Raw genomic sequence first — 26,992 nt, forward strand, 5'->3', positions numbered from 1 at the left:
GAGAGAGCAGGTGAACTTGACGCGGTCATAGTTTCGACGCGGGGACTTATAGAGAGCTGCGAGGAGCCCAACCAGACTCCTAAGGTCACAGCTTTATTAAAGATTGATAGTTGATTAATGAGGTGTCTTGTTAAGTGGTTCACGGGAGCACTTCGGAGAGAGCAAGTGAACTTGACGCGGTCATAGTTTCGACACGGGGACCTATAGAGAGCTGCGAGGAGCCCAGCCAGACTCCTAAGGTCACGGCTTTACTAAACATTTACTGATAATTAATTATGTGTCTTGTTAAGTGGTTCATGGGAGTACTTCAGAGAGAGCAGGTGAACTTGACGCGGTCATAGTTTCGACGCGGGGACTTATAGAGAGCTGCGAGGAGCCCAGCCAGACTCCTAAGGTCACAGCTTTATTAAAGATTGATAGTTGATTAATTAGGTGTCTTGTTAAGTGGTTCATGGGAGTACTTCAGAGAAAGCAGGTGAACTTGACGCGGTCATAGTTTCGACGCAGGGACTTATAGAGAGCTGCGAGGAGCCCAGCCAGACTCCTAAGGTCACGGCTTTACTAAAGATTTACTGATAGTTAATTAATGAGGTGGCTTGTTAAGTGCTTCATGGGAGTACTTCAGAGAGAGCAGGTGAACTTGACGTGGTCATAGTTTCAACGCGGGGACCTATAGAGAGCTGGGTAGCGAGATCTGACACTTGGAGTGACAGCTGTTTTGATTAAGCCTGGCAACACGTGACAGCCGAGCCACGTTTCAGAACAGGAACAAGACGTGGCTTTTCTGTTCACGTTAGTTTCAAACCCTCGCCCGAGTCTGCTCTTGTCCCCGAAAAAACAACAACCGTAAGTTCACAACCATTTCCTTCCGCTGCAATTAGGACCTGAGTGCACTCTTGGGGTTGACATTTTCAAAATGATTTCCGAGAGCCGCAGCAAGTTGCGACCCCCGACTCACCGGATTCCTCAAAGTCCCGCTCGGCTCGCCTCCAGGCCTCCGTGATGCGCAGCAGGTTGTTTTCCAGAGTGTGCAGGTCGGCGCGGGGACAGTTGCACTGCGGAAAGGCCACGCCGCACGCACACCAGCACTCGCTGTCTTGGCACATAAAATGACCCTCGGATTTACAGCCAATGTAGTCCAGCGCCGCCTGGATGAAGCGGCTCCGCAAGTAGCCGGGGAGGACGACCTGGAGCCCTGCGGAGCGTGAAAGACAAGCCGTAGACCAGGGGTCACCAACCTTTTTGAAACCAAGAGCTACTTTTTGGGTACTGATTAATGCGAAGGGCTACCAGTTTGATACACACTTAATTAAATTGCCAGAAATAGCCAATTTGCTCAATTTACCTCTAACTCTATGTTATCATTAATAATTAGTGATATTTACACTTAATTGAACGGTTTAAAAGAGGAGAAAACACGAAAAAATTACAATTAAATTTTGAAACATAGTTTATCTTCAATTTCGACTCTTTAAAATGTAAAATTCAACCGGAAAAAATAAGAGAAAAACTAGCTAATTCGAATCTTTTTGAAAAAAATTTAAAAATTATTTTTGGAACATCATTAGTAATTTTTCCTGATTAAGATTAATTTTAGAATTTTGATGACATGTTTTAAATAGGTTATAATCCAATCTGCACGTTGTTAGAATATATTGGACCAAGCTATATTTCTAACAAAGACAAATCATTATTTCTTCTAGATTTTCCAGAACAAAATTTTTAAAAGAAATTCAAAAGACTTTGAAATAAGATTTAAATTTGATTCTACTGATTTACGAGGTTTGCCAGAATAATTGGTTTGAATTTTAATCATAATACGTTTGAAGAAATATTTCACAAATATTCTTAGTCAAAAAAACAGAAGCTAAAATGAAGAATAAATTAAAATGTATTTATTATTCTTTACAATAAAATTTTTTTTTTACTTAAACATTGATTTAATTTGTCAGGAAAGAAGAGGAAGGAATTTAAAAGGTAAAAAGGTATATGTGTTTAAAAATCCTAAAATCATTTTTAAGGTTGTATTTTTTCTCTAAAATTGTCTTTCTGAAAGTTATAAGAAGCAAAGTAAAAAAAATTAATGAATTTATTTAAACAAGTGAAGACCAAGTCTTTAAAATATTTTCTTGGATTTTCAAATTCTATTTGATTTTTGTCTCTCTTAGAATTAAAAATGTCAGGCAAAGCGAGACCAGCTTGCTAGTAAATAAATACAATTTAAAAAAATAGAGGCAGCTCACTGGTAAGTGCTGCTATTTGAGCTATTTTTAGAACAGGCCGGCGGGCTACTCATCTGGTCCTTACGGGCTACCTGGTGCCCGCGGGCACCGCGTTGGTGACCCCTGCCGTAGACCAAGGCGGTTGTTATAAAAGTGCTTCTTCCTGTAATTACAATCAAATCTCCCCACTAATTGCGAGGCTCCAGCTCAGCCCGACATGACGGATTCCTCCGCACCCTCCCTTTATCTCCGAAATCCATTCCTCAGCCTGACACGTCACTTCGTTGGCGGCCTTTTTGTTTTGTCCGAGCACACACGCCATCCGCTTGCTAAAAGGGACTAAATGTTTTGCCCTTAATCGTCTCCCCACAAAAGTATGTTGCGTAATCGCCGCTTGTTTTAGTGAAATCACTTGGCTCTTTAAAAGGGTCGTTAAAGGCCGATTTAAAACAGATCAATGGACTTTCAGCCGGGCTACAAAGGTTATAGGCTTGCTTTCAGTTGACTCTTAAAGCAGTAATATCTCCTTGTGCGCTTCTTCATTCAACTGCAGAAGACCGGAGGTCTACGAGGGGCTATTTATACCGGGGGGAGGTCTTTATTTGCACACTGACAGATGGATGGCACACAACAGACGTTAAAGTTCATGTAAATACTCGGGCTGTCAAACAATTGAAGCGTTTAATCACCAGTAACTGCAGGTTGATCATGAATAACTCAATTTATCACAGATAAATGTACAAAGCCCAAAAGCAGTGAAGTTGTCAGGTTGTGTAAATGCTAAATACAACAAATCCTTTTTAACTTATATTCAATTGAATAGACTGCAAAGACAAGATATTTTATTTTTTATTTTTTTTTGCAAATAATCATCAGTGAAGCCGGAAGCGTTTCTGGGTGTTGTTGATAAATGGCTGTGGCTTGGCATGGTAGAGTTTTAACTTGCACTTACAGATGTAGCGACCGACTGTAGCTACTGACAGTGGTTTTCTGAAGTGTTCCCGAGTCCATGTGGTGATATCCTTTACACCAGGGGTGTCAAACTCATTTTAGATCGGGGGCCACATGGAGATAAATCTACTCCCAAAATCACGGCACGATAACTTGAAAATAAAGACAACTTCAGATTGTTTTCTTTGTTTAATAATAGAACAAGCACATTCTGAAAATGTAGAAATCATAATTTTTTTTTTATTTTTTTTTTTACACTTACATGTTGCGGTTAATAGTATTCTATCTTTATTTGTCGTTATTTATTATTTCTGAATGAATTATGTGATAATATTCATCTGTCAACTCATTGGTGTTAATTTTCAATCTATCAAGATAAAAAAATAATATTAAAATCAAATCACAGGATGTTATTAAGGTAGCTTGCTAATTTTCCTTAACTGGTGCACGGGTTTATTTTTTTTTAACGTGTGTAGCATAATCTACAAATATACAAAGAATTGCTATTGCGACATCTAGTGCATACATTTAGAACAGCAGTTTCTTTCATTCAAAAATTTCGGCTCATTTTTATACTTCGCAAACTCATCAGGCGGGCCGGATAAAATCTGTTCACGTTATTTTTACTGAAACATTTGATACCTTGGTTTTATGTTAATATTCTTTTTAATTGTGGCATGTTGCTGCAGTTTTTTAGATGTTCTTCTCTAACTTTGAGGTTTTAATCTCAAGGAGTTTTTACCTGTTTAAATAGAGGATATTGATTGATTGATTGATTGATTGATTGAACGAGTGGCAGATATCTTTTAAACGGGACACAAACATGCTTCTAATGACAACAAAATCAAATTGCATGCCTGGACATATTTTGTACACTTTAGGAATACATAATTTGCATTCCTGCTGTAGGAGCACTTGCATTCAGAGGAGAGGAGCAGTTACCACAGAGTGTGGATTGTCTTTTTTTGTCGTTTTAAGTAGAGATGTCCGATAATGGCTTTTTGCCGATATCCGATATGCCGATATTGTCCAACTCTTTAATTACCGATACCGATATCAACCGATACCGATATCAACCGATATATACAGTCGTGGAATTAACACATTATTATGCCTAATTTGGACAACCAGGTATGGTGAAGATAAGGTACTTTTTAAAAAAATGAATCAAATAAAATAAGATAAATAAATTAAAAACATTTTCTTGAATAAAAAAGAAAGTAAAACAATATAAAAACAGTTACATAGAAACTAGTAATTAATGAAAATTTGTAAAATTAACTGTTAAAGGTTAGTATTATTAGTGGACCAGCAGCATGCACAATCATGTGTGCTTACGGACTGTATCCCTTGCAGACTGTATTGATATATATTGATATATAATGTAGGAACCAGAATATTAATAACAGAAAGAAACAACCCTTTTGTGTGAATGAGTGGGAATGGGGGAGGGAGGTTTTTTGGGTTGGTGCACTAATTGTAAGTGTATCTTGTGCTTTTTATGTGGATTTAATAAAAAAAAAAAAAAAAAAAAAAAAAAAAACCATACTGATAATAAAAAAACCGATACCGATAATTTCCGATATTACATTTTGACGCATTTATCGGCCATCTCTAGTTTTAAGTAATCGTTTTATAAAATTGACTCGGAACTGATCCCGAGTCTTACCTTGTAGCTGAACCTTGTTCTCTGGGCTGTGGACCAGAACGGAACTGACGGTGTCCAGATTGTCGTAGTTGCTGCATCCCAGTGGCCCGGTTCTGGTTTCAGTGACCTGCCGAAAAACAAAGTCAGGACATTTTGGACCCGCGTTTTCTCTTAGTCTTTGCACCGTGCACGTTTTTGAAGAGGTGTATTTCCTTCTGGGTAGGGATGTCCGATAATGGCTTTTTGCCGATATCCGATATGCCGATATTGTCCAACTCTTTAATTACCGATACCGATATCAACCGATATATACAGTCGTGGAATTAACACATTATTATGCCTAATTTGGACAACCAGGTATGGTGAAGATAAGGTACTTTTTAAAAAAATGAATCAAATAAAATAAGATAAATAAATTAAAAACATTTTCTTGAATAAAAAAGAAAGTAAAACAATATTACATAGAAACTAGTAATTAATGAACATTTGTAAAATTAACTGTTAAAGGTTAGTATTATTAGTGGACCAGCAGCACGCACAATCATGTGTGCTTACGGACTGTATCCCTTGCAGACTGTATTGATATATATTGATATATAATGTAGGAACCAGAATATTGATAACAGAAAGAAACAAGTGTGAATGGGGGAGGGAGGTTTTTTGGGTTGGTGCACTAATTGTAAGTGTATCTTGTGTTTTTTATGTGGATTTAATAAAAAAAAAACCACAAAAAAAAACGATACTGATAGTAAAAAAACCGATACCGATAATTTCCAATATTACATTTTAACGCATTTATCGGCCGATAATATCGGCAGACCGATATTATCGGAAACCTCTCCACTTCTGGGAGTTTCCATTTTTAATTTCCTTCACTCAATATTATATACTAGGGTTGTCCCCATACCAATATTTTGGTACCGGTAAATGTATTTTTCGACTTTCTCTAAATAAAGCGGAGCACAAAAAAATTCATTATAGTCTTCATTTGAACAAAAAATGTTAAGTGTACATGAAACATATGTTTATTATTGTCATTTAGTCCTTAAACAAAATAGTGAACATACTAGACAACTTGTCTTTTAGTAGTAAGTAAACAAACAAAGGGGCAGACTGGCTCATACATGCACGTGTGTCCTCCACTGTTGCCATTTCTAATGCAAAGTATCGTGTAGTTGTAACTTCAAATATGTCAGTAACCCTAACCCTAACTCTAACTCTAACCCTAACCCTATGGAAGCGCTAAAAACTACAACATGGCTGGCGGGGAGAAGACGCTGTCGAAGTGGAGGCACGTAGATACGAGCGCCCACAAAAAAGGTGTGTAAAACGTCATCCATGCGACGTTATGTAGACCAGTGTTTTTCAACCTTTTTTGAGCCAAGGCACATTTTTTGCATTGAGGCACACCACAAGCGGAAATCATTAAAAAACAAAACTCCGTAGCCGATATTGACAATAAAAAGTAGTTTTCGCAATTGTTGGATATAAATTCAAACCATAACCAAGCATGCATCACTTTAGCTCTTGTCTCAAAGTAGGTGTACTGTCATGACCTGTCACATCACGCCGTGACTTATTTTGAGTTTTTTTTTGCTGTTTTCCTGTGTGTAGTGTTTTAGTCCTTGTCTTGCGCTCCAATTTTGGTGTTTTTTTTCCTGTTTCCTGTCTCATGTCTTCCTTGAGCGCTAGTCCCCCGCACCTGCTTTGTTTTCGCAATCCAGACTATTTAAGTTGTGCGGACGCTTTCCTTCTTTGTGGGGACATTGTTGATTGTCATGACATGTACGGATGTACTTTGTGGACGCCGACGCTGTAAGTCTTTGCTGTCATCCAGCATTTTGTGTCTTGTTTACTTTGCAGCCAGGTCCGTTTTAGTTTCGTTTTGCATAGCCATGCCTTAGCTTCGATGCCTTTTTCTGTGGTATAGCTCGGTTGGTAGAGTGGCCGTGCCAGAAACTTGAGGGTTCCAGGTTCGATCCCCGCTTCCGCCATCCTAGTCACTTCCGTTGTGTCCTAGGGCAAGACACTTTACCCACCTGCTCTCAGTGCCACCCACACTGGTTTAAATGTTACTTAGATATCAGTTTTCACTATGTAAAAGAGCTTTGAGTCACTAGAGAAAAGCGCTATATAAATATACTTCACTTCTTAGCGGCACTCACCTTTTGTTTACTTTTGGTTAAAGCATAAGATACCTTAGTACCTCCCGCTGTCGTCTGCATATTGCACAACGTGTTTCCGACATCTACAAAGCAATTAGCTCCCCGCTGCCACCTACTGATATGGAAGAGTATTACACAGTTACTCTGCCGAGCTCTAGACAGCACCGACACTCAACAATTTTTTGATTGATTGATTGAGACTTTTATTAGTAGGTTGCACAGTGAAGTACCGCACAATTGACCACTAAATGGTAACACTCGAATACGTTTTTCAACTTGTTTAAATCGGGGTCCACTTAAATTGATTCATGATACAGATATATACTATCAGATATATACTATATCATCATAATACAGTCATCTCACAAGATAATCATCAGGGTATATACATTGAATTATTGACATTATTTACAATCCGGCACATTATTTACGGATTATAATTACTTGTGTGCAAAACATATTTAACCCAGTTAGGTGAAATTACATAATCTCACACGGCACACTAGTGTGCCGCGGCACAGTGGTTGAAAAACACTGATGTAGACCACAAGGAAGTCTTTTACAAGTTGAAAGAAAACTGCACTTTAAAAAAAAATTGTTCTCAATTCTTCATCATTTTCTGTGTCTAAGTAGTAAAAAAAAACTGCTAGTGCGAGGCAGCTAACAACATGGTATTGAACTATTCTCTTGGTAAGGAAGATTCCAATGACCTGGCGTGACCTGCATAGCGACGTTGTTCTTGGAAGAGCTAACACAGAGGAACTACTTTTCTGGCGCCTTGCTCACACTGCTCCTTCGAGCAAAAGTAGCAGCTTTTTTTTTTTTAACTAGCTGGTGTTGGTAAATAACATGTAACTATTTACTGTATTACATGTTGAAAAAGTAGTCAGTGACTCTCCATTTGTGTAGTTATTAGCCGCAATGCTAATGCTAACAAGCTAACGCCAAATCCAATGTGACATTTATTATTGATATATTGTTATTTACAGGTGAACAATGATATTTATTATTGATATATTGTTATCTACAGATAAACACCGACATGTATTATTTATATATTGTTATTTACAGATAAACACTGACATTCATTATTGACATATTTTTATTTACAGATACACACTGACAATTATTATTGATATATTGTTATTTACAGATAAACACTGAAATCTATTATTGATATATTATTTACAGATAAACACTGACCTTTATTATTGATATATTGTTATTTACAGATAAACACTGACATTCATTATTGATATATTGTTATTTACAGATAAACACTGATATGTATTATATATATATGTATTGTTGTTTACAGATAAACACTGACCTTTATTATTGATATATTGTTATTTACAGATAAACACTGACATGTATTATTGATATATTATTTACGGATAAACACTGACCTTTATTATTGATATATTGTTATTTACAGATAAACACTGACATTTATTATATATATATATATATATATATATATATATATATATATATATATATATATATATATATATATATATATATATATATATTGTTATTTACAGATAAACACTGACCTTTATTATTGATGTATTGTTATTTACAGATAAACACTGACATGTATTATTGATATATTGTTATTTACAGATAAACACTGACATTTATTATTGATATATTTTTATTTACAGATAAACACTGACATTTATTATTGATATATTGTTATTTACATATAAACACTGACATGCATTATTGATATATTTTTATTTACAGATAAACACTGACATGTATTATTGATATATTGTTATTTACAGATAAACACTGACCTTTATTATTGATATATTGTTATTTACAAATAAACACTGACATTATATATATATATATATATATATATATATATATATATATATATATATATATATATATATATATATATATATATATATATATATATATATATATATATATATATATTGTTATTTACAGATAAACACTGACCTTTATTATTGATATATTATTATTTACAGATAAACACTGACATTTATTATATATATATATATATATATATATATATATATATATATATATATATATATATATATATATATATATATATATATATATATTTTTAATTTTAATTTACAGATAAACACTGACCTTTATTATTGATATATTGTTATTTACAGATAAACACTGACATGTATTATTGATATATTGTTATTTACAGATAAACACTGACATTTATTATTGATATATTTTTATTTACAGATAAACACTGACATTTATTATTGATATATTGTTATTTACATATAAACACTGACAAGTATTATTGATATATTTTTATTTACAGATAAACACTGACATGTATTATTGATATATTGTTATTTACAGCCCATTTTTGCACTATGTTATGTTATGTTAGGGCTATGTTATGTTATGTTATGTTAGAATGTTAGGGATATGTTATGTTATGTTATGTTATGTTAGGATGTTAGGGCTATGTTATGTTATGTTATGTTATGTTATGTTATGTTATGTTATGTTATGTTATGTTATGTTAGGATGTTAGGGCTATGTTATGTTATGTTATGTTATGTTATGTTATGTTAGGATGTTAGGGCTATGTTATGTTATGTTATGTTAGAATGTTAGGGCTATGTAATGTTATGTTATGTTATGTTAGGATGTTAGGGCTATGTTATGTTATGTTATGTTAGGATGTTAGGGCTATGTTATGTTATGTTATGTTAGGATGCTAGGGCTATGTTATGTTATGTTATGTTAGGATGTTAGGGCTATGTTATGTTATGTTATGTTAGGATGTTAGGGCTATGTTATGTTATGTTAGGATGTTAGGGCTATGTTATGTTATGTTATGTTAGGATGTTAGGGCTATGTTATGTTATGTTATGTTATGTTATGTTATGTTATGTTATGTTAGGATGTTAGGGCTATGTTATGTTATGTTATGTTAGGATGTTAGGGCTATGTTATGTTATGTTATGTTATGTTATGTTATGTTAGGATGTTAGGGCTATGTTATGTTATGTTATGTTATGTTAGGATGTTAGGGCTATGTTATGTTATGTTATGTTATGTTAGGATGTTAGGGCTATGTTATGTTATGTTATGTTATGTTATGTTAGGACGTTAGGGCTATGTTATGTTATGTTATGTTAGAATGTTAGGGCTATGTTATGTTATGTTATGTTAGGATGTTAGGGCTATGTTATGTTATGTTATGTTAGGATGTTAGGGCTATGTTATGTTATGTTAGGATGTTAGGGCTATGTTATGTTATGTTATGTTAGGATGTAGGTCTATGTTATGTTATGTTAGGATGTTAGGGCTATGTTATGTTATGTTAGGATGTTAGGGCTATGTTATGTTATGTTATGTTTGGATGTTAGGGCTATGTTATGTTATGTTAGGATGTTAGGGCTATGTTATGTTATGTTAGGATGTTAGGGCTATGTTATGTTGGGATGTTAGGGCTATGTTATGATATGTTAGGATGTTAGGGCTATGTTATGTTATGTTATGTTAGGGCCACATTACATCCCTCATAAAAAGGAAGCGTGCTCCTCCTCCCTTCTTCCTTCTCGCATCTTCAATCTGCCGCCAAAGAATGGAAGTCAAATGAATGTAATCCATCACGCTGATGCATCACCATAAGGGCACGTTAGCGGGACGGGACGAGGGCCCTCGTCTTCATCAGCGTGAGCGTAGTACCCTAGGGCTGATGTATGCCTACTTTAATGGCTCCTCCACGTGCTCAAACGGATGATTAGTGTTTTGGTCGGGAGCTCGTAAAGTCCACTCCTCCCGTGGCGTACCTTTTCATTTGAATCCGAGCGTGAAATGTTGTTTTCACAGAGACATTTTACTGCTGCGCTACATGTGATAAACCTGATGGAGGACACCTGCTTATTAATGCTGCTTACCTTTCCATGCTGCTTACCTTTCCCTGCTGATTATTAGCTCTTCTTCTGCTGGGTATCTGCGCCGATATCGACACAGGTTACAAATAGGATATCAGTGATATCACTGAAGTATTTGCATGTTTACTTTTTCTCCACACTTTTAGCCTTTTTTAAAAGCATCCACAGTCTGTGGTGCCCTCAGGTGGTCAGGGAGGGCGTTCCACAGACTGGGAGCGGCGAGTTGAAAATCTACTCCCTGTTTTGTCCATAGCGTTTCTACTTCGTACGGATTCTTCCTTCGTCAATCCGAGCAACGTTTGTAAGTTTTACAATATAACTAAAACTATTCTTACTTACTAAAGCGTCCCATGTGTGATGTCCGTAGGAGTGTTTTTGTGCATATTTAATTATCAAGCCAGCGTCGTTAGCATTGGCTAATATGCTAACTTGTTTACGAGTGTCTGTGTTAGTATTATTAACTGCACAGGTTAGAAATATGACTGAGTTATCATTTAATTGATATCAATGAAGTATTTGCATATTTACTTTTTCCCTACGCTTTGAACCCTGCAGCTAACTTATGGACATTTCTTCGCTAACGACCATAATGTTTTGTAGTCAACAAATAGTTTTTTTTTATAGAACACAGACCGAGACACTGGAAAGGTGTGTTATTGTTGGCGCTACGGCGCCATCTTTTGGACTAATTTGCTAACTGCAAAAATAATAATAATAATAGATTTTATTTGTAAAAAAAAAACTTTACATTGAGCATTTACATTGTATTAAATTTTTTTAAAAAAAGATACAAAAAAAAAGAAAATATAACCTAGAACTAGCACGCATATATCTAAAAAAAGGCTTTTTTAAAAAGAAGGGTTTTTAAGTCTTTTTCAAAAGCATCCACAGTCTGTGGTGCCCTCAGGTGGTCAGGGGGAGCGTTCCACAGACTGGGAGCGGCGAGTTGAAAATCTACTCCCTGTTTTGTCCATAGCGTTTCTACTTCGTACGGATTCTTCCTTCGTCAATCCGAGCAACGTTTGTAAGTTTTACAATATAACTAAAACTATTCTTACTTACTAAAGCGTCCCATGTGTGATGTCTGTAGGAGTGTTTTTCTGCATATTTAATTATCAAGCCAGCGTTGTTAGCATTAGCTAATATGCTAACTTGTTTACGAGTGTCTGTGTTAGTATTATTAACTGCACAGGTTAGAAATATGACTGAGTTATCATTTAATTGATATCAATGAAGTATTTGCATATTTACTTTTTCCCTACGCTTTGAACCCTGCAGCTAACTTATGGACATTTCTTCGCTAACGACCATAATGTTTTGTAGTCAACAAATAGTTTTTTTTTATAGAACACAGACCGAGACACTGGAAAGGTGTGTTATTGTTGGCGCTACGGCGCCATCTTTTGGACTAATTTGCTAACTGCAAAAATAATAATAATAATAGATTTTATTTGTAAAAAAAAACTTTACATTGGGAATTTACATTGTATTAAATTTTTTTTTAAAAAGATACAAAAAAAAAAGAAAATATAACCTAGAACTAGCACGCATATATCTAAAAAAAGGCTATTTTAAAAAGAAGGGTTTTTAAGCCTTTTTTAAAAGCATCCACAGTCTGTGGTGCCCTCAGGTGGTCAGGGAGAGCGTTCCACAGACTGGGAGCGGCGAGTTGAAAATCTACTCCCTGTTTTGTCCATTGCGTTTCTACTTTGTACGGATTCTTCCTTCGTCAATCCGAGCAACGTTTGTAAGTTTTACAATATAACTAAAACAATTCCTACTTACTAAAGCGTCCCATGTGTGATGTCTGTAGGAGTGTTTTTGTACATATTTAATTATCAAGCCAGCGTCGTTAGCATTAGCTAATATGCTAACATGTTTACGAGTGTCTGTGTTAGTATTATTAACTGCACAGGTTAGAAATATAACTGACTTATCATTTCATTGACATCAATGAAGTATTTGCTTATTTAATTTTTCCCTACGCTTTGAACCCTGCAGCTAACTTATGGACATTCCTTCACTAACGACCATAATGTTTTGTAGTCAACAAATAGTTATTTTTTTATAGAACACAGACCGAGCCACCGGAAAGGTGTGTCATTGTTGGCGCTACGGCGCCATCTTTTGGACCAGTTTGCTGACTGCAATAATAATAATAATATATTTTATTTGTAAAAAAAACACTTTACATTGAGCAAACAACCTCAAAGTGCTACAGTGTATTAAACAAAAAAAAAGATAATAAAAATAAATACAAATACAATTAGAACTAGCACGCATATATCTAAAAAAAAAAAGCATCCACAGTCTGTGGTGCCCTCAGGTGGTCAGGGAGTGAGTTCCACAGACTGGGAGCGGCGAGTTGAAAATCTACTTCCTGTTTTGTCCATAGCGTTTCTACTTCGTACTGATTCTTCCTTCGTCACTCCGAGCAACGTTTGTAAGTTTTACAATATAACTAAAACAATTCTTACTCACTAAAGCGTCCCATGTGTGATGTCCGTAGGAGTGTTTTCGTGCATATTTGTACGTAATGTAATCAAGCTAGCGTCGTTAGCTTTTTTTTTTAAAAGCATCCACAGTCTGTGGTGCCCTCAGTTGGTCAGGGAGAGCGTTCCACAGACTGGGAGCGGCGAGTTGAAAATCGACTCCCTGTTATGTCCATAGCGTTTCTACTTAGTACGGATTCTTCGTTCGTCACTACGAGCAACGTTTGTAAGTTTTACAATACAACCAAAACAATTCTTACTCACTAAACGGTCCCATGTGTGATGTCTGAGTGTTTTCACGCATATTTCTACCTGCTACCGTAATGTCATTAGCATTAGCTAACATGCTAACAGGTTTACGAGTGTCTGTGTTAGTAGTATTAACTTACATTCTTTTTGTGTTGTTTCACTTTCACTAATTCCTCAGTAAATTCAGCAGAGAGTCAGCGTGGAGTTATTGAGTCTGTTTAGCTGATTGGAGAGCTAGCTTGCGCAGCTAGTGGCTCCGGGACCATGACTTCTGTTTTGTTTGATAAGCCGTTTTACTGCCCTGTCACAGACACAATTAAGGTATGTAAATAAACATTCACTAAATCAGCTTGCATTAAATAGACTGAAACGGTGTGTTTTGTTCCTTGAACCGGAAGTATTCGTCCACAATTAAGGTATGTAAATAAACATTTACAGAATATTTCTGTGTAAATAACTCATTTCACAAAAGACTTTAAGTTGGTAGTTTTTTACCTGCACTTTGAACCCTGCGGCTTATAAAATGGAGCGGCTAATTTATGGATTTTTCTTCGCTGGTGGCTATGACGACAATCATTTTATGCAAAAAAAAAACAAGCAAAAACACTGAGAGGGTGTTTGTTTAGCAGTTTTACCGGCAGTTCATTATTTTCGCCATCCATAGCGTTTTTACTCGTATGGATTCTTCAGTCATCACTCCCAGCAATGTTTTCTAAGTTTTACAATATAACTACAACTATTCTTACGTACTAAAGTGTCCCATGTGTGATGTCTGTAGGAGTCTTTTCATGCATAATGTAATCTTAATGTCTTGTTAGCATTAGCTATTATGCTAATAGTATTATTAACTTACAATGGCATTCTTTTTGTATTGTTTCACTTTCACAAATTCCTCAGTAAATTCACCAGAGAGTCAGCGTGGAGTTATTGAGTTTGTTTAGCTGATTGGAGAGCTAGCTTGCGCAGCTAACAGGTCCATGACCATGACTTCTGTTTTGTTTGATCAGCCATTTTACTGCCCTGTTACAGACACCATTAAGGTATGTAAATAAACATTTACAGAATGTATCGTGCCGGTTTATATCTGCGGCTTAAAGTCAGTTACTATATGTAAAATTATGTTTTTCTTCTAAAATGCAATAGATTACTCCCATTAGCTTCATTGTTAGCCATTTGCCGTGTATTACAAATTAGAATGCTTGGTAAAAAAAACAAAATAAAAGTGTTTTTCGCTTACATTAGAATGGTAAATAATGGGCAAAATAAAAACAAGTTCGGTTTTTAGTAGAGTTGTCCGATAATATCGGTCTGCCGATATTATCGGCCGATAAATGTGTTAAAATGTAATACAGGAAATTATCTGTATCGGTTTTTTTATTATCAGTATCGTTTTTTTTTTTTAAATTTAATTTTTTTATATATATTAAATCCACATAAAAAACACAAGATACACTTACAATTAGTGCACCAACCCAAAAAACCTCCCTATCCCATTTACACTCATTCACACAAAAGGGTTGTTTCTTTCTGTTATTAATATTTCTGGTTCCTACATTATATATCAATATATATCAATACAGTCTGCAAGGGATACAGTCCGTAAGCACACATGATTGTGCGTGCTGCTGGTCCACTAATAATACTAACCTTTAACAGTTAATTTTACAAATTTTCATTAATTACTAGTTTCTATGTAACTGTTTTTATATTTTTTTACTTTCTTTTTTATTCAAGAAAATGTTTTTAATTAATTAATTAATTAATTAATTAATTAATTAATTAATTAATTAATTAATTAATTAATTAATTAAATTTATTTATCTTATTTTATTTTATTCATTTTTTTAAAAAGTACCTTATCTTCACTATACCTGTTTGTCCAAATTAGGCATAATAATGTGTTAATTCCACGACTGTATATATCGGTTGATATCGGTATCGGTTGATATCGGTATCGGTAATTAAAGAGTTGGACAATATCGGAATATCGGATATCGGCAAAAAGCCATTATCGGACATCCCTAGTTTTTGGTTTAGGAAACTAAAAAAAAATGCAATTCATTTGACTTCTGTTTTGTTTTATCGGCCGTTTTACTGCCGCGTGCAATCAATTAAGGTGTGTAAGTAAACATTTACAAAATCTTTGGTACTAGTATTAGGTGCTGTGCAGGTAAATTATGTAGAAATATTTATTTCTTCTAAAATTCCTTGGGTGTGGCTTAACTACCTGTGCGTTCTATGGCCCGGAAACTACCGTATATAAGTTAAAAAAACATCGTATTTTATTTTTTTTGACTAAAATTCATGTCTGTTGCGGTTCAGGACTTGTTCAAGCACCGATACTGAACCTACTTGGTACGCGTGTCAGCTGGAATGTAAACAAAACTCATTTGAAGTCGGGGTAACAGTGGGATGGTGAGCAGGACACCAGCCTAGTCGCCCCTCAGCGGTGCTCCCGGCAGACTCTACCCACCCGTATGGCGGTGGAGGCGATCTGGAGGTGGTGCAGCCGGCGCAGGGTGCTCTCCCTGTCGGTGAAGTAGGAGGCGGCCAGTTGGTGGAGCGCCTCCAGGGTGATTGGCTCGCTGGCGTTCTTACCCGCGGACGAATCCTCCGCCAGCTTCCTTTTGTCCACAAAGATGGTTAAGGACTCCTCCCCTGATGAAAGTCACACATGGGGGGGGCGGGGTCATTAGCTCCGACCGCGCAGCGCTGATCACCTTTAATTAGCATCTTTGCATATTAGCCTGGCAAGTAGTCATTAAGCGTCTGGAGGAAGGTTGGCAGATGAGGAATGTCATCATCATTAACCAGCAGGATGCCACGATATCACTTGAGTTGATATCATCTGATCAATACGAGTCAGTGTGTGATTGGTGGAAAAGTGACGCTCATTAGTGTCCGTCTAAAAACTGTCAAACAGGTGATATAATAATAATTGTTGTCGACATCACCACGGTTGATCCTGTGTATTGTTCAATGGTTGGATGAACACACACATTTATGTAGTTCTTACCTTCTGGAGACCTCCGACCTATTTAGGACCAGCCTTTCGACATATATAAAGATGTGTATTTACAACATTAATAATATATACATAATATGCAAATATAAAAAATAAAAACTTTTAGTTCATTATTTTTTTCCTTAATGTTTTGTTTGGAATTGGTTTTTAATCTTTATCATTTACTTCAAAGTTATTACAGTATGTCTCTCTCTCTTTATATATATATATATATATATATATATATATATATATATATATATATATATATATATATATATATATATATATATATATATATATATATATATATATATATATATATATATATATATATATATTTTTTTTAAAAATAATTTGGCAAAAATTATTTAAAAATATATATATATATATATAATTATACAAAAGGGGCGCATTACAATTTCTACACACACTTGTTATTTCATATGTTGGCCAGAGGAGGAGCACTTCACATTTTGACACACTATCAACAATATACTACATGTAATATGACATAATAACATGACATGTTATTATGAATGTTACTACATGACATATATACTTACATCATGTATATATTACATGTTATTATGAATGTTACTACATGACATATATAAATAAATAAATGATATATTTACATCATGTATATATTACTTGTTATTATGAATGTTACTACATGACATATATACTTACATCGTGTATATATTACATGTTATTATGAATGTTACTACATGACATATATACTTACATCATGTACATATTACATGTTATTATGAATGTTACTACATGACATATATACTTACATCATGTATATATTACATGTTATTATGAATGTTACTACATGACATATGTACTTACATCATGTATATATTACATGTTATTATGAATGTTACTACATGACATATATGCTTACATCGTGTATATATTACATGTTATTATGAATGTTACTACATGACATATGTACTTACATCATGTATATATTACATGTTATTATGAATGTTACTACATGACATATGTACTTACATCATGTATATATTACATGTTATTATGAATGTTACTACATGACATATGTACTTACATCATGTATATATTACATGTTATTATGAATGCTACTACATGACATATGTACTTACATCATGTATATATTACATGTTATTATGAATGTTACTACATGACATATATACTTACATCGTGTATATATTAAATGTTATTATGAATGTTACTACATGACACATATACTTACATCGTGTATATATTACATGTTATTATGAATGTTACTACATGACATATATACTTACATCGTGTATATATTACATGTTATTATGAATGTTACTACATGACATATATACTTACATCGTGTATATATTACATGTTATTATGAATGTTACTACATGACATATATACTTACATCATGTATATATTACATGTTATTATGAATGTTACTACATGACATATATACTTACATCATGTATATATATTACATGTTATTATGAATGTTACTACATGACCTTCATACTTACATCATGTATATAGTACATGTTATTATGAATGTTACTACATGACATATATACTTACATCATGTATATATTACATTTTATTATGAATGTTACTACATGACATATATACTTACATCATGTATATATTACATGTTATTATGAATGTTACTACATGACATATATACTTACATCATGTATATATTACATGTTATTATGAATGTTACTACATGACATATATACTTACATCATGTATATATTACATGTTATTATGAATGTTACTACATGACATATATACTTACATCATGTATATATTACATGTTATTATGAATGTTACTACATGACATATATACTTACATCATGTATATATTACATGTTATTATGAATGATATTGATGAATACTTAGGTCTACTACACTACTGTATTTAATGTTGTCATTAGGTATAATTAGTCTTATTTTGAAGTTCCACAGTTGTTTTGCAAAAGAGATAAAAGATGTTTGAACGCTCATATTAGACTTGAGAGGAACGCCTTTATGTTGCATCTGAGAAATAACGCCGGCTCAGTATTGGCTCACTCCTCGCCGCACATTTTGTGTGTGTGTGTGTGTGCGTGTGTGTGTGTTTGTTGGCGTGTGTGTGTTAGCGCACCTCCCAGCGTGGCAGAGAGCAGGAGGTGGCTGCCATATTTCTTGATGAGGGTCTCGGTGATGGTGTTTAGCGAGGGTCGCCTCCCCAGCTGGCGGATGGTCTGCATGAAGTCCGGGTCGAGGGGCGGAGTCAGGCCGCCGCCGCCCAGACTGTCTCGTTTGTCCACCGCCAGGCTGTTGACCTTCCATCGACCAAACTCCCTGCAAACACACACACACACACTTTAATGGCGTTGGTCACCTCACACGAGGTCGACGTTCCTCAGGTTACAAATGACGGTGCTTTTATTTTGACAGTAACACAGGATGGGCCTCCTCTACTAAAGGTTTGCTGGTGCTATAAGACGTGCAAACTTGATCTGCTCATGTTGTGTGCCGTCACTTTAGCGTTTTATATACTAGGTCAGTGGTCCCTAACCACCGGTCCGCGGCCCGATTGGTACCGGGCCGCACAAGAATGTATTTTTTTTTATTTTAATTTTTTTTTTTTTATGAAATCAACATAAAAAACACAATATATACATTCTATATCAATATAGATCAATACAGCCTGCAGGAATACAGTCCGTAAGCACACATGATTGTATTCATTTATGTAAAAAAAATAAAAAAATAAAAAAAAATAAAAAATTTGAAAAATACACCCCCCCCCCCCATCCCCCCACCGGTCCGTGGGACAAATTTTCAAGCGTTGACCGGTCCGCAGCTACAAAAAGGTTGGGGACCACTGTACTAAGTTATGAAAAAAGAGCCTCATAAATGCAAATATAATCATTTAGCTCTCGCAATGTGATTTATCAATCCTGCAACTGTTGCCAACCCCATGTTTTGTGTTTATAGTTAGCACATTTGTAAGATCTCTGACAGGCTGCATGATTAATCAACATGGAATTGACATACAGGATATAATTAGTGCCATAACGTAGCTACCATGTTTATGTATTTTGTCCCAATACAGAATTAATATTCCTGCTGTAGGAGCACTCGCGCTCAGGGGAGAGGAGCTACACTTCCATGTTTAGATATCAGTTTCATGCGTTAATAACACAAACTATGGATTTTTACGATCATGGTTTGATTGTTGAAGGTGTTTGCTGATGTAATTTGTGATATTTCTACCTGAATAAGTCAACATCAATCGGGTTAATTTGCAGATATCATTTTTCATCATTAATAAGTGTACCCAAGACGGATAATTAAGTTTTATTAGCATGACTAGATAATTAGTTTGCTTTTTTAACGATTTTTCAAACAGCTCAACACAAAATTGCCAAACGCATTTTTTAAATGTATTTTGTATTCCTGCTGTAGGAGCACTTGCGCGCCAGGGAGAGGAGCTACACTTCCATGTTTAGATATCAGTTTCATGCGTTAATAACACAAACTATGGATTTTTACCATCATGGTTTGATTGTTGAAGGTGTTTGCTGATGTAATTTGTGATATTTCTACCTGAATAAGTCAACATCAATCGTGACTATTGGCAGGTATAATTTTTCATCATTAATAAGTGTACCCAAGACAGATAAATGTTAAGTTTTTATTAGCATGACTGGATAATTAGTTTGCTTTTTTAATGCATTTTCAAATAGCTTAACACAAAATTGACATAAACACATTTTTTAATGAATTTTGTATTCCTGCTGTAGGAGCACTTGCACGCAGGGGAGAGGACCTACACTTCCATGTTTAGATATCAGTTTCATGAAACTAAATAAGTTTGAAATGAAATTAAATAAGTTTCATTACGATCATGGTTTGATTGTTGAAGGTGTTTGCTCATGTAATTTGTGATATTTCTACCTGAATAAGTCAACATTAATCGGGTTAATTTGCAGATATAATTTTTCATCATTAATAAGTGTACCCAAGATGGATAATTAAGTTTTTATTAGCATGACTGGATAACTAGTTCGCTTTTTTAATGATTTTTCAAATAGCTCAACACAAAATTGACAAACGCATTTTTGTATGTATTTTGTATTCCTGCTGTAGGAGCACTCGCGCTCCGGGGAGAGGAGCTACACTTCCATGTTTAGATATCAGTTTCATGCGTTAATAACACAAACTGTGGATTTTTACGACCATGGTTTGATTGTTGAAGGTGTTTGCTGATGTAATTTGTGATATTTCTACCTGAATAAGTCAACATCAATCGTGACTATTGGCAGGTATAATTTTTCATCATTAATAAGTGTACCCAAGACAGATAATTGTTAAGTTTTTATTAGCATGACTGGATAATTAGTTTGCTTTTTTAATGAATTTTCAAATAGCTCAACACAAAATTGACATAAACACATTTTTTAAATGTATTTTGTATTCCTGCTGTAGGAGCACTTGCACGCAGGGGAGAGGACCTACACTTCCATGTTTAGATATCAGTTTCATGAAACTAAATAAGTTTGAAATGAAATTAAATAAGTTTCATTATGGTTTGATTGTTGAAGGTGTTTGCTCATGTAATTTGTGATATTTCTACCTGAATAAGTCAATCAATCGGGTTAGTTTGCAGATATAATTTTTCATCATTAATAAGTGTACCCAAGATGGATAATTAAGGTTTTATTAGCATGACTGGATAATTAGTTTGCTTTTTTAATGATTTTTCAAATAGCTCAACACAAAATTGACAAACGCATTTTTGTATGTATTTTGTATTCCTGCTGTAGGAGCACTCGCGCTCCGGGGAGAGGAGCTACACTTCCATGTTTAGATATCAGTTTCATGCGTAAATAACACAAACTGTGGATTTTTACGATCATGGTTTGATTGTTAAAGATGTTTGCTGATGCAACCTGTGATTTTTCAACTTGAATAAGTCAAAATCAATCGTGACTATTTGCAGGTGTAATTTTTCATCATTAATAAGTGTACCCAAGACAGATAATAAGTTTTCATTAGCATGACTGGATAATTAGTTTGCTTTTTTAATGAATTTTCAAATAGCTTAACACAAAATTGACATAAACAAATTTTTTTAAATGTATTTTGTATTCCTCCTGTAGGAGCACTTGCACGCAGGGGAGAGGAGCTACACTTCCATGTTTAGATATCAGTTTCATGAAACTAAATAAGTTTGAAATGAAATTAAATAAGTTTCATTATGGTTTGATTGTTGAAGGTGTTTGCTCATGTAATTTGTGATATTTCTACCTGAATAAGTCAATCAATCGGGTTAGTTTGCAGATATAATTTTTCATCATTAATAAGTGTACTCAAGATGGATAATTAAGTTTTTATTAGCATGACTGGATAATTAGTTTGCTTTTTTAATGATTTTTCAAATACCTCAACACAAAATTGACAAACGCATTTTTGTATGTATTTTGTATTCCTGCTGTAGGAGCACTCGCGGAGAGGAGCTACACTTCCATGTTTAGATATCAGTTTCATGCGTTAATAACACAAAATGTGGATTGTTACGATCATAGTTTGATTGTTAAAGATGTTTGCAGATGTAACCTTTGATTTTTCAACTTGAATAAGTCAAAATCAATCGCGACTATGTGCAGATATAATTTTTCATCATCAATAAATGTACCCAAGACAGATACTTTTCAAGTTTTTATTAGCATGACTGGATAATTAGTTTGCTTTTTTAATGATTTTTGAAATACCTTAACACAAAATTGACATAAACACATTTTGTCGCAATACAGAATTTGTATTCCTGCTGTAGGGGCAATTGCATTCAGGGGAGAGGAGCTACACTTCCATGTTTAGATATCAGTTTCATGCGTTAATAACACAAACTGTGGATTGCTACAATCGTGGTTTGATTGTTAAAGATGTTTGCTGATGCAACCTGTGATTTTTCAACTTGAAAAAGTCAAGATCAATCGCGATTGGTTTCAGATATCATTTTTCATCATTAATAAGTGTAATTTTTATTACCATGACTGGATAATTAGCTTGCTTTTATTAAATGTTTTTTAAACATTAGGATTTTTCATACAGCTCTACACAAAATTGACATGTACACATTTTTAAAATGTATTTTGTAGCAATACTGAATTTGTATTCCTGCTGTAGGAGCACTTGCATTCAGGGGAAAGGAGCGACACTTCCATGTTTAGATATCAGTTTCATGTATTAATAACACAAAATGTGGATTGTTAGGATCATGGCTTGATTGTTAAATATGTTTGTTAGTGTAATCTGTGATATTTATACCTGAATAAATACTTGTGATATTCTGTTTTGCAAATTAATCATATTCACATTGCTGCATGACAATGTCTTAAACATCTCGGTTTATTGATCACGTCTAATATTCAGCCTGCTAAACATTCTGTAATGAAGTGCTAACAACGAGAGCACGTTATAAAACAATATGCACTTTTTTTTAATTTGCCACACGTTGTCCCCCTCCTTATTCCTCAACTGATGTACTGGTATTTTTATTTAGGTAGAAATATCACAGGTTACATTACAAAACATATTTGACGCTCAACGCATGATCGTAATGTAAGACATTTCTCATTTTCTTACTGGAGTTAGACCAGGTGTTACGCGTAGCACTAATATTGTGAAGCCGGGAAGTGTGTGATTGGTTTGAGAAAAGATGTTTTGAAGAATATAATGTGTAGAAAAGCTAGTCTTGTTTTGTCGGGAGAATGACTTGTAATGGCTTTGGACCTGGGATTTTCCATAATCCACCTTTTTTTAATTCATGCATGTCTGCTCGCTGTTTTCCTGTTTGTAGCTCAACGGTAACGGAACACCATTACGTTTTCCGTCGCTACGTTTAAAGGCCTACTGAAAGCCACTACTAGCGACCACGCAGTCTGATAGTTTATACATCAATGATGAAATCTTAACATTGCAACACATGCCAATACGGCCGGGTTAACTTATAAAGTGACATTTAAAATTTCCCGGGAAATATCCGGCTGAAACGTCGCGGTATGATGACGTATGCGCGTGACGAAGTCAGAGTAACGGAAGTTATGGTACCCCGTAGAATCCTATACAACAAGCTCTGTTTTCATTTCATAATCCCACAGTATTCTGGACATCTTTTGCAATTTGTTTAATGAACAATGAAGGCTGCAAATAAGACAGTTGTAGTTGGGGAGGAGATCTTGCCCCAAGTGGAGGAGTTCAAGTACCTCGGAGTCTTGTTCACGAGTGAGGGAAGAGTGGTTCTTGAGATCGACAGGCGGATCGGTGCGGCGTCTTCAGTAATGCGGGCGCTGTATCGGTCCGTTGTGGTGAAGAAGGAGCTGAGCTGCAAGGCAAAGCTCTCAATTTACCGGTCGATCTACGTTCCCATCCTCACCAATGGTCATGAGCTTTGGGTTATGACCGAAAGGACAAGATCGCGGGTACAAGCGGCCGAAATGAGTTTCCTCCGCCGGGTGGCGGGTCTCTCCCTTAGAGATAGGGTGAGAAGCTCTGTCATCCGGGAGGAGCTCAAAGTAAAGCCACTGCTCCTCCACATCGAGAGGAGCCAGATGAGGTGGTTCGGGCATCTGGTCAGGATGCCACCCGAACGCCTCTCTACGGAGGTGTTTAGGGCACGTCCGACCGGTAGGAGGCCACGGGGAAGACCCAGGACACGTTGGGAAGACTATGTCTCCCGGCTGGCCTGGGAACGCCTCGGGATCCCCCGGGAAGAGCTAGACGAAGTGGCTGGGGAGAGGGAAGTCTGGGCTTCCCTGCTTAGGCTGCTGCCCCCGCGACCCGACCTCGGATAAGCGGAAGAAGATGGATGGATGGATGGATAGGTGGGATCGGTGTATTAGCAGCGGACTACAGCAATACAACCAGGAGGACTTTGTTGGAGCGCTAGCCGCGCTAGACGCGCTAGATGCGCTAGCCGCGCTAGCCGCGCTAGCCGCGCTAGCCGCGCTAGCCGCCGACCTCACCTTGACTTCCTACGTCTCCGGGCCGCCAAACGCATCGGGTGAAGTCCTTCGTCCTTCTGCCGATCGCTGGTACGCAGGTGAGCACGGGTGTTGATGAGCAGATGAGGGCTGGCTGGCGTAGGTGGAGAGCTAATGTTTTTAGCATAGCTCTGTGCGGTCCGGTTGCTACGTTGCTAAGTTAGCTTCAATGGCGTCGTTAGCACAGCATTGTTAACCTCCGCCAGCCTGGAAAGCATTAACCGTGTATTTACATGTCCACGGTTTAATAGTATTGTTGATTTTCTATCTATCCTTCCAGTCAGGGGTTTATTTTTTTTGTTTCTATATGCAGTTAAAGCTACTTCCGGTACAGGCAAGGCTTTTTTTTTTTATCAGCGAGCAAAAGTTGCGAACTTTATCGTCGATTTTCTCTACTAAATCCTTTCAGCAAAAATATGGCAATATCGCGAAATGATCAAGTATGACACATAGAATGGATCTGCTATTCCCGTTTAAAAAAAAAAAAAACATTTCAGTAGGCCTTTAAGGACCTTATAGTTAACCCGTTGTTATTGCGTTCACTTTGACAGCCATCGTAAAAATGTTTTATACATTTATTTAGAAAGTTTGCGTGTCAAAAATACATGCATAAATAGCAGTGCGAACAGTGGAAAACAGAGTAAGCTAGTTAGAACTGGTTTTAACTCCGAAATCTCTTCCCTGATGGCGGCAGCTTGAACAATTGCTGACTCGAGTGAGAGTTGTCTGCCAGGGTTTTTTGTTTTTTTGCTCTGCCGAGGCTGCGAGAGCGAGCAATGTCCTCAAGAGGGTGACCGATTATCTTCATATATTTGTTTTGGATGTTTGTCAAACACTCAAAAATGGAACAAACAGTTTTAGTTTTATTTAAATAACCTTGAAATGTATGTGAGTTAGGTTTCATATATATATATATATATATATATATATATATATATATATATATATATATATATATATATAATTTGGTCAAAATGTTGCATAGATTATGTTTTACAGACCATCTTCAGGATGGACCGTCTTGTGGGCGGTCTTATCTACATGCCTCCCTTTACGTGCCTAAGTTAACTGTTAGCATACTTGTGAGAACTTTAGCATGTTCTTTGCTAGCTTTTTTGTTGTTGTTGCTTATTGTGTACGTTTAAACCTAAAAATCATGGTTTGTGATAGTCAGTGCTGACGCTCGTTAACTGTTAGCACGTTAGCATGCTAACTGTTAGCACGTTAGCATGCTAACGTGCTAACAGTTTTATGCTAGCTCTTTTTGCTAATTGTGTATGTTTAAACCCAATGATCATAGTTTGTTAATATAATCAAATAGCTATCGAGCAAGTATGCTAACAGTTAAGGTGCAGAAACAACTCTTAGAATACTTGTGAGAATGTTAGCATGCTAACGTTTTTTACAACTTTTATTTATTTTTTGCAAATTTTGTATGTTTAAACCTGAAAATGATGGTTTGTGATACTGTGTGCTGTCATGCAAATATGGAACTATTTAACGTACGTTAGCACGTTAACTGTTAGCATACTTGTGAGAATGTTAGCATGCTAACATTTTAAGCTAGCTTTTTTTTTTTTGCTAATTGTGTATTTTTAAACCGGAAAATCATGGTTTGTGATACTCGATGCAGTCATGCAAGTATGCTAAAACATTAGCACGTTAACTGTTACCATGTTCTTTGCTAGCTTTTTTTTGCCTATTGTCTATCTTTAAACCTAAAAATCATGGTTTGTGATAGTCGGTGCTGACGCTCGTTAACTGTTAGCAAGTTAACCTGCTAACGTTTTATGCTAGCTCTTTTTTTCTTATTGTGTATGCTTCATTCCAAATATCATAGTTTGTTATAATCAAATATCTGTCGAGCAACTATGCTAACAGTTAAGGCGCGTAAACAACTTAACTGTTAAAATACATGTGAGAACGTTAGCATGCTAATGTGTTATTATATATATTTTTGTGCTATATTTTTTATGTTTAAATTCTGATTTGTGATATTTGGTGCTGTCATGCAAATATGGTAATAGTTCATGTGTGTTAGCACGTTAACTGTTAGCACACTTGTTAGAATGTTAGCATGCTAAAATTTTACGCTAGCTTTTTCTGCTAGTTTTGTATGATTAAACTGAAAACTCATGGTTTGTGATAGTCGGTGCTGCCGACGCACGTTAACTATTAGCATTTTAGCATGCTAACGTTTTATGCTAGCTTTGTTTTTGTTGCTATTTTTGCGTGATTAAACCAGTGGTTCTTAACCTGGGTTCGATCGAACCTTAGGGGTTCGGTGAGTCGGCCTCAGGGGTTCGGC

General features: G+C 35.5%; 1 protein-coding gene across 1 annotated transcript in view; it reads right to left on the reverse strand.

The window, feature by feature from the left end:
* Positions 1-26,992, reverse strand: part of LOC133649601 (BMP/retinoic acid-inducible neural-specific protein 3-like) — a 68,199-nt gene that overhangs the window by 26,288 nt on the left and 14,919 nt on the right. The window contains exons 3-6 of the mRNA XM_062046210.1: positions 18,795-18,994; positions 16,121-16,305; positions 4,843-4,948; positions 959-1,195 (exon numbers count right to left, since the gene is read on the reverse strand). Coding sequence (XP_061902194.1) covers positions 959-1,195; positions 4,843-4,948; positions 16,121-16,305; positions 18,795-18,994 — 728 coding nt within the window. The remainder of the gene's footprint in view (positions 1-958; positions 1,196-4,842; positions 4,949-16,120; positions 16,306-18,794; positions 18,995-26,992) is intronic.

This window comes from Entelurus aequoreus, linkage group LG05 (assembly GCF_033978785.1).
Source record: "Entelurus aequoreus isolate RoL-2023_Sb linkage group LG05, RoL_Eaeq_v1.1, whole genome shotgun sequence".
Taxonomy (NCBI): domain Eukaryota; kingdom Metazoa; phylum Chordata; class Actinopteri; order Syngnathiformes; family Syngnathidae; genus Entelurus; species Entelurus aequoreus.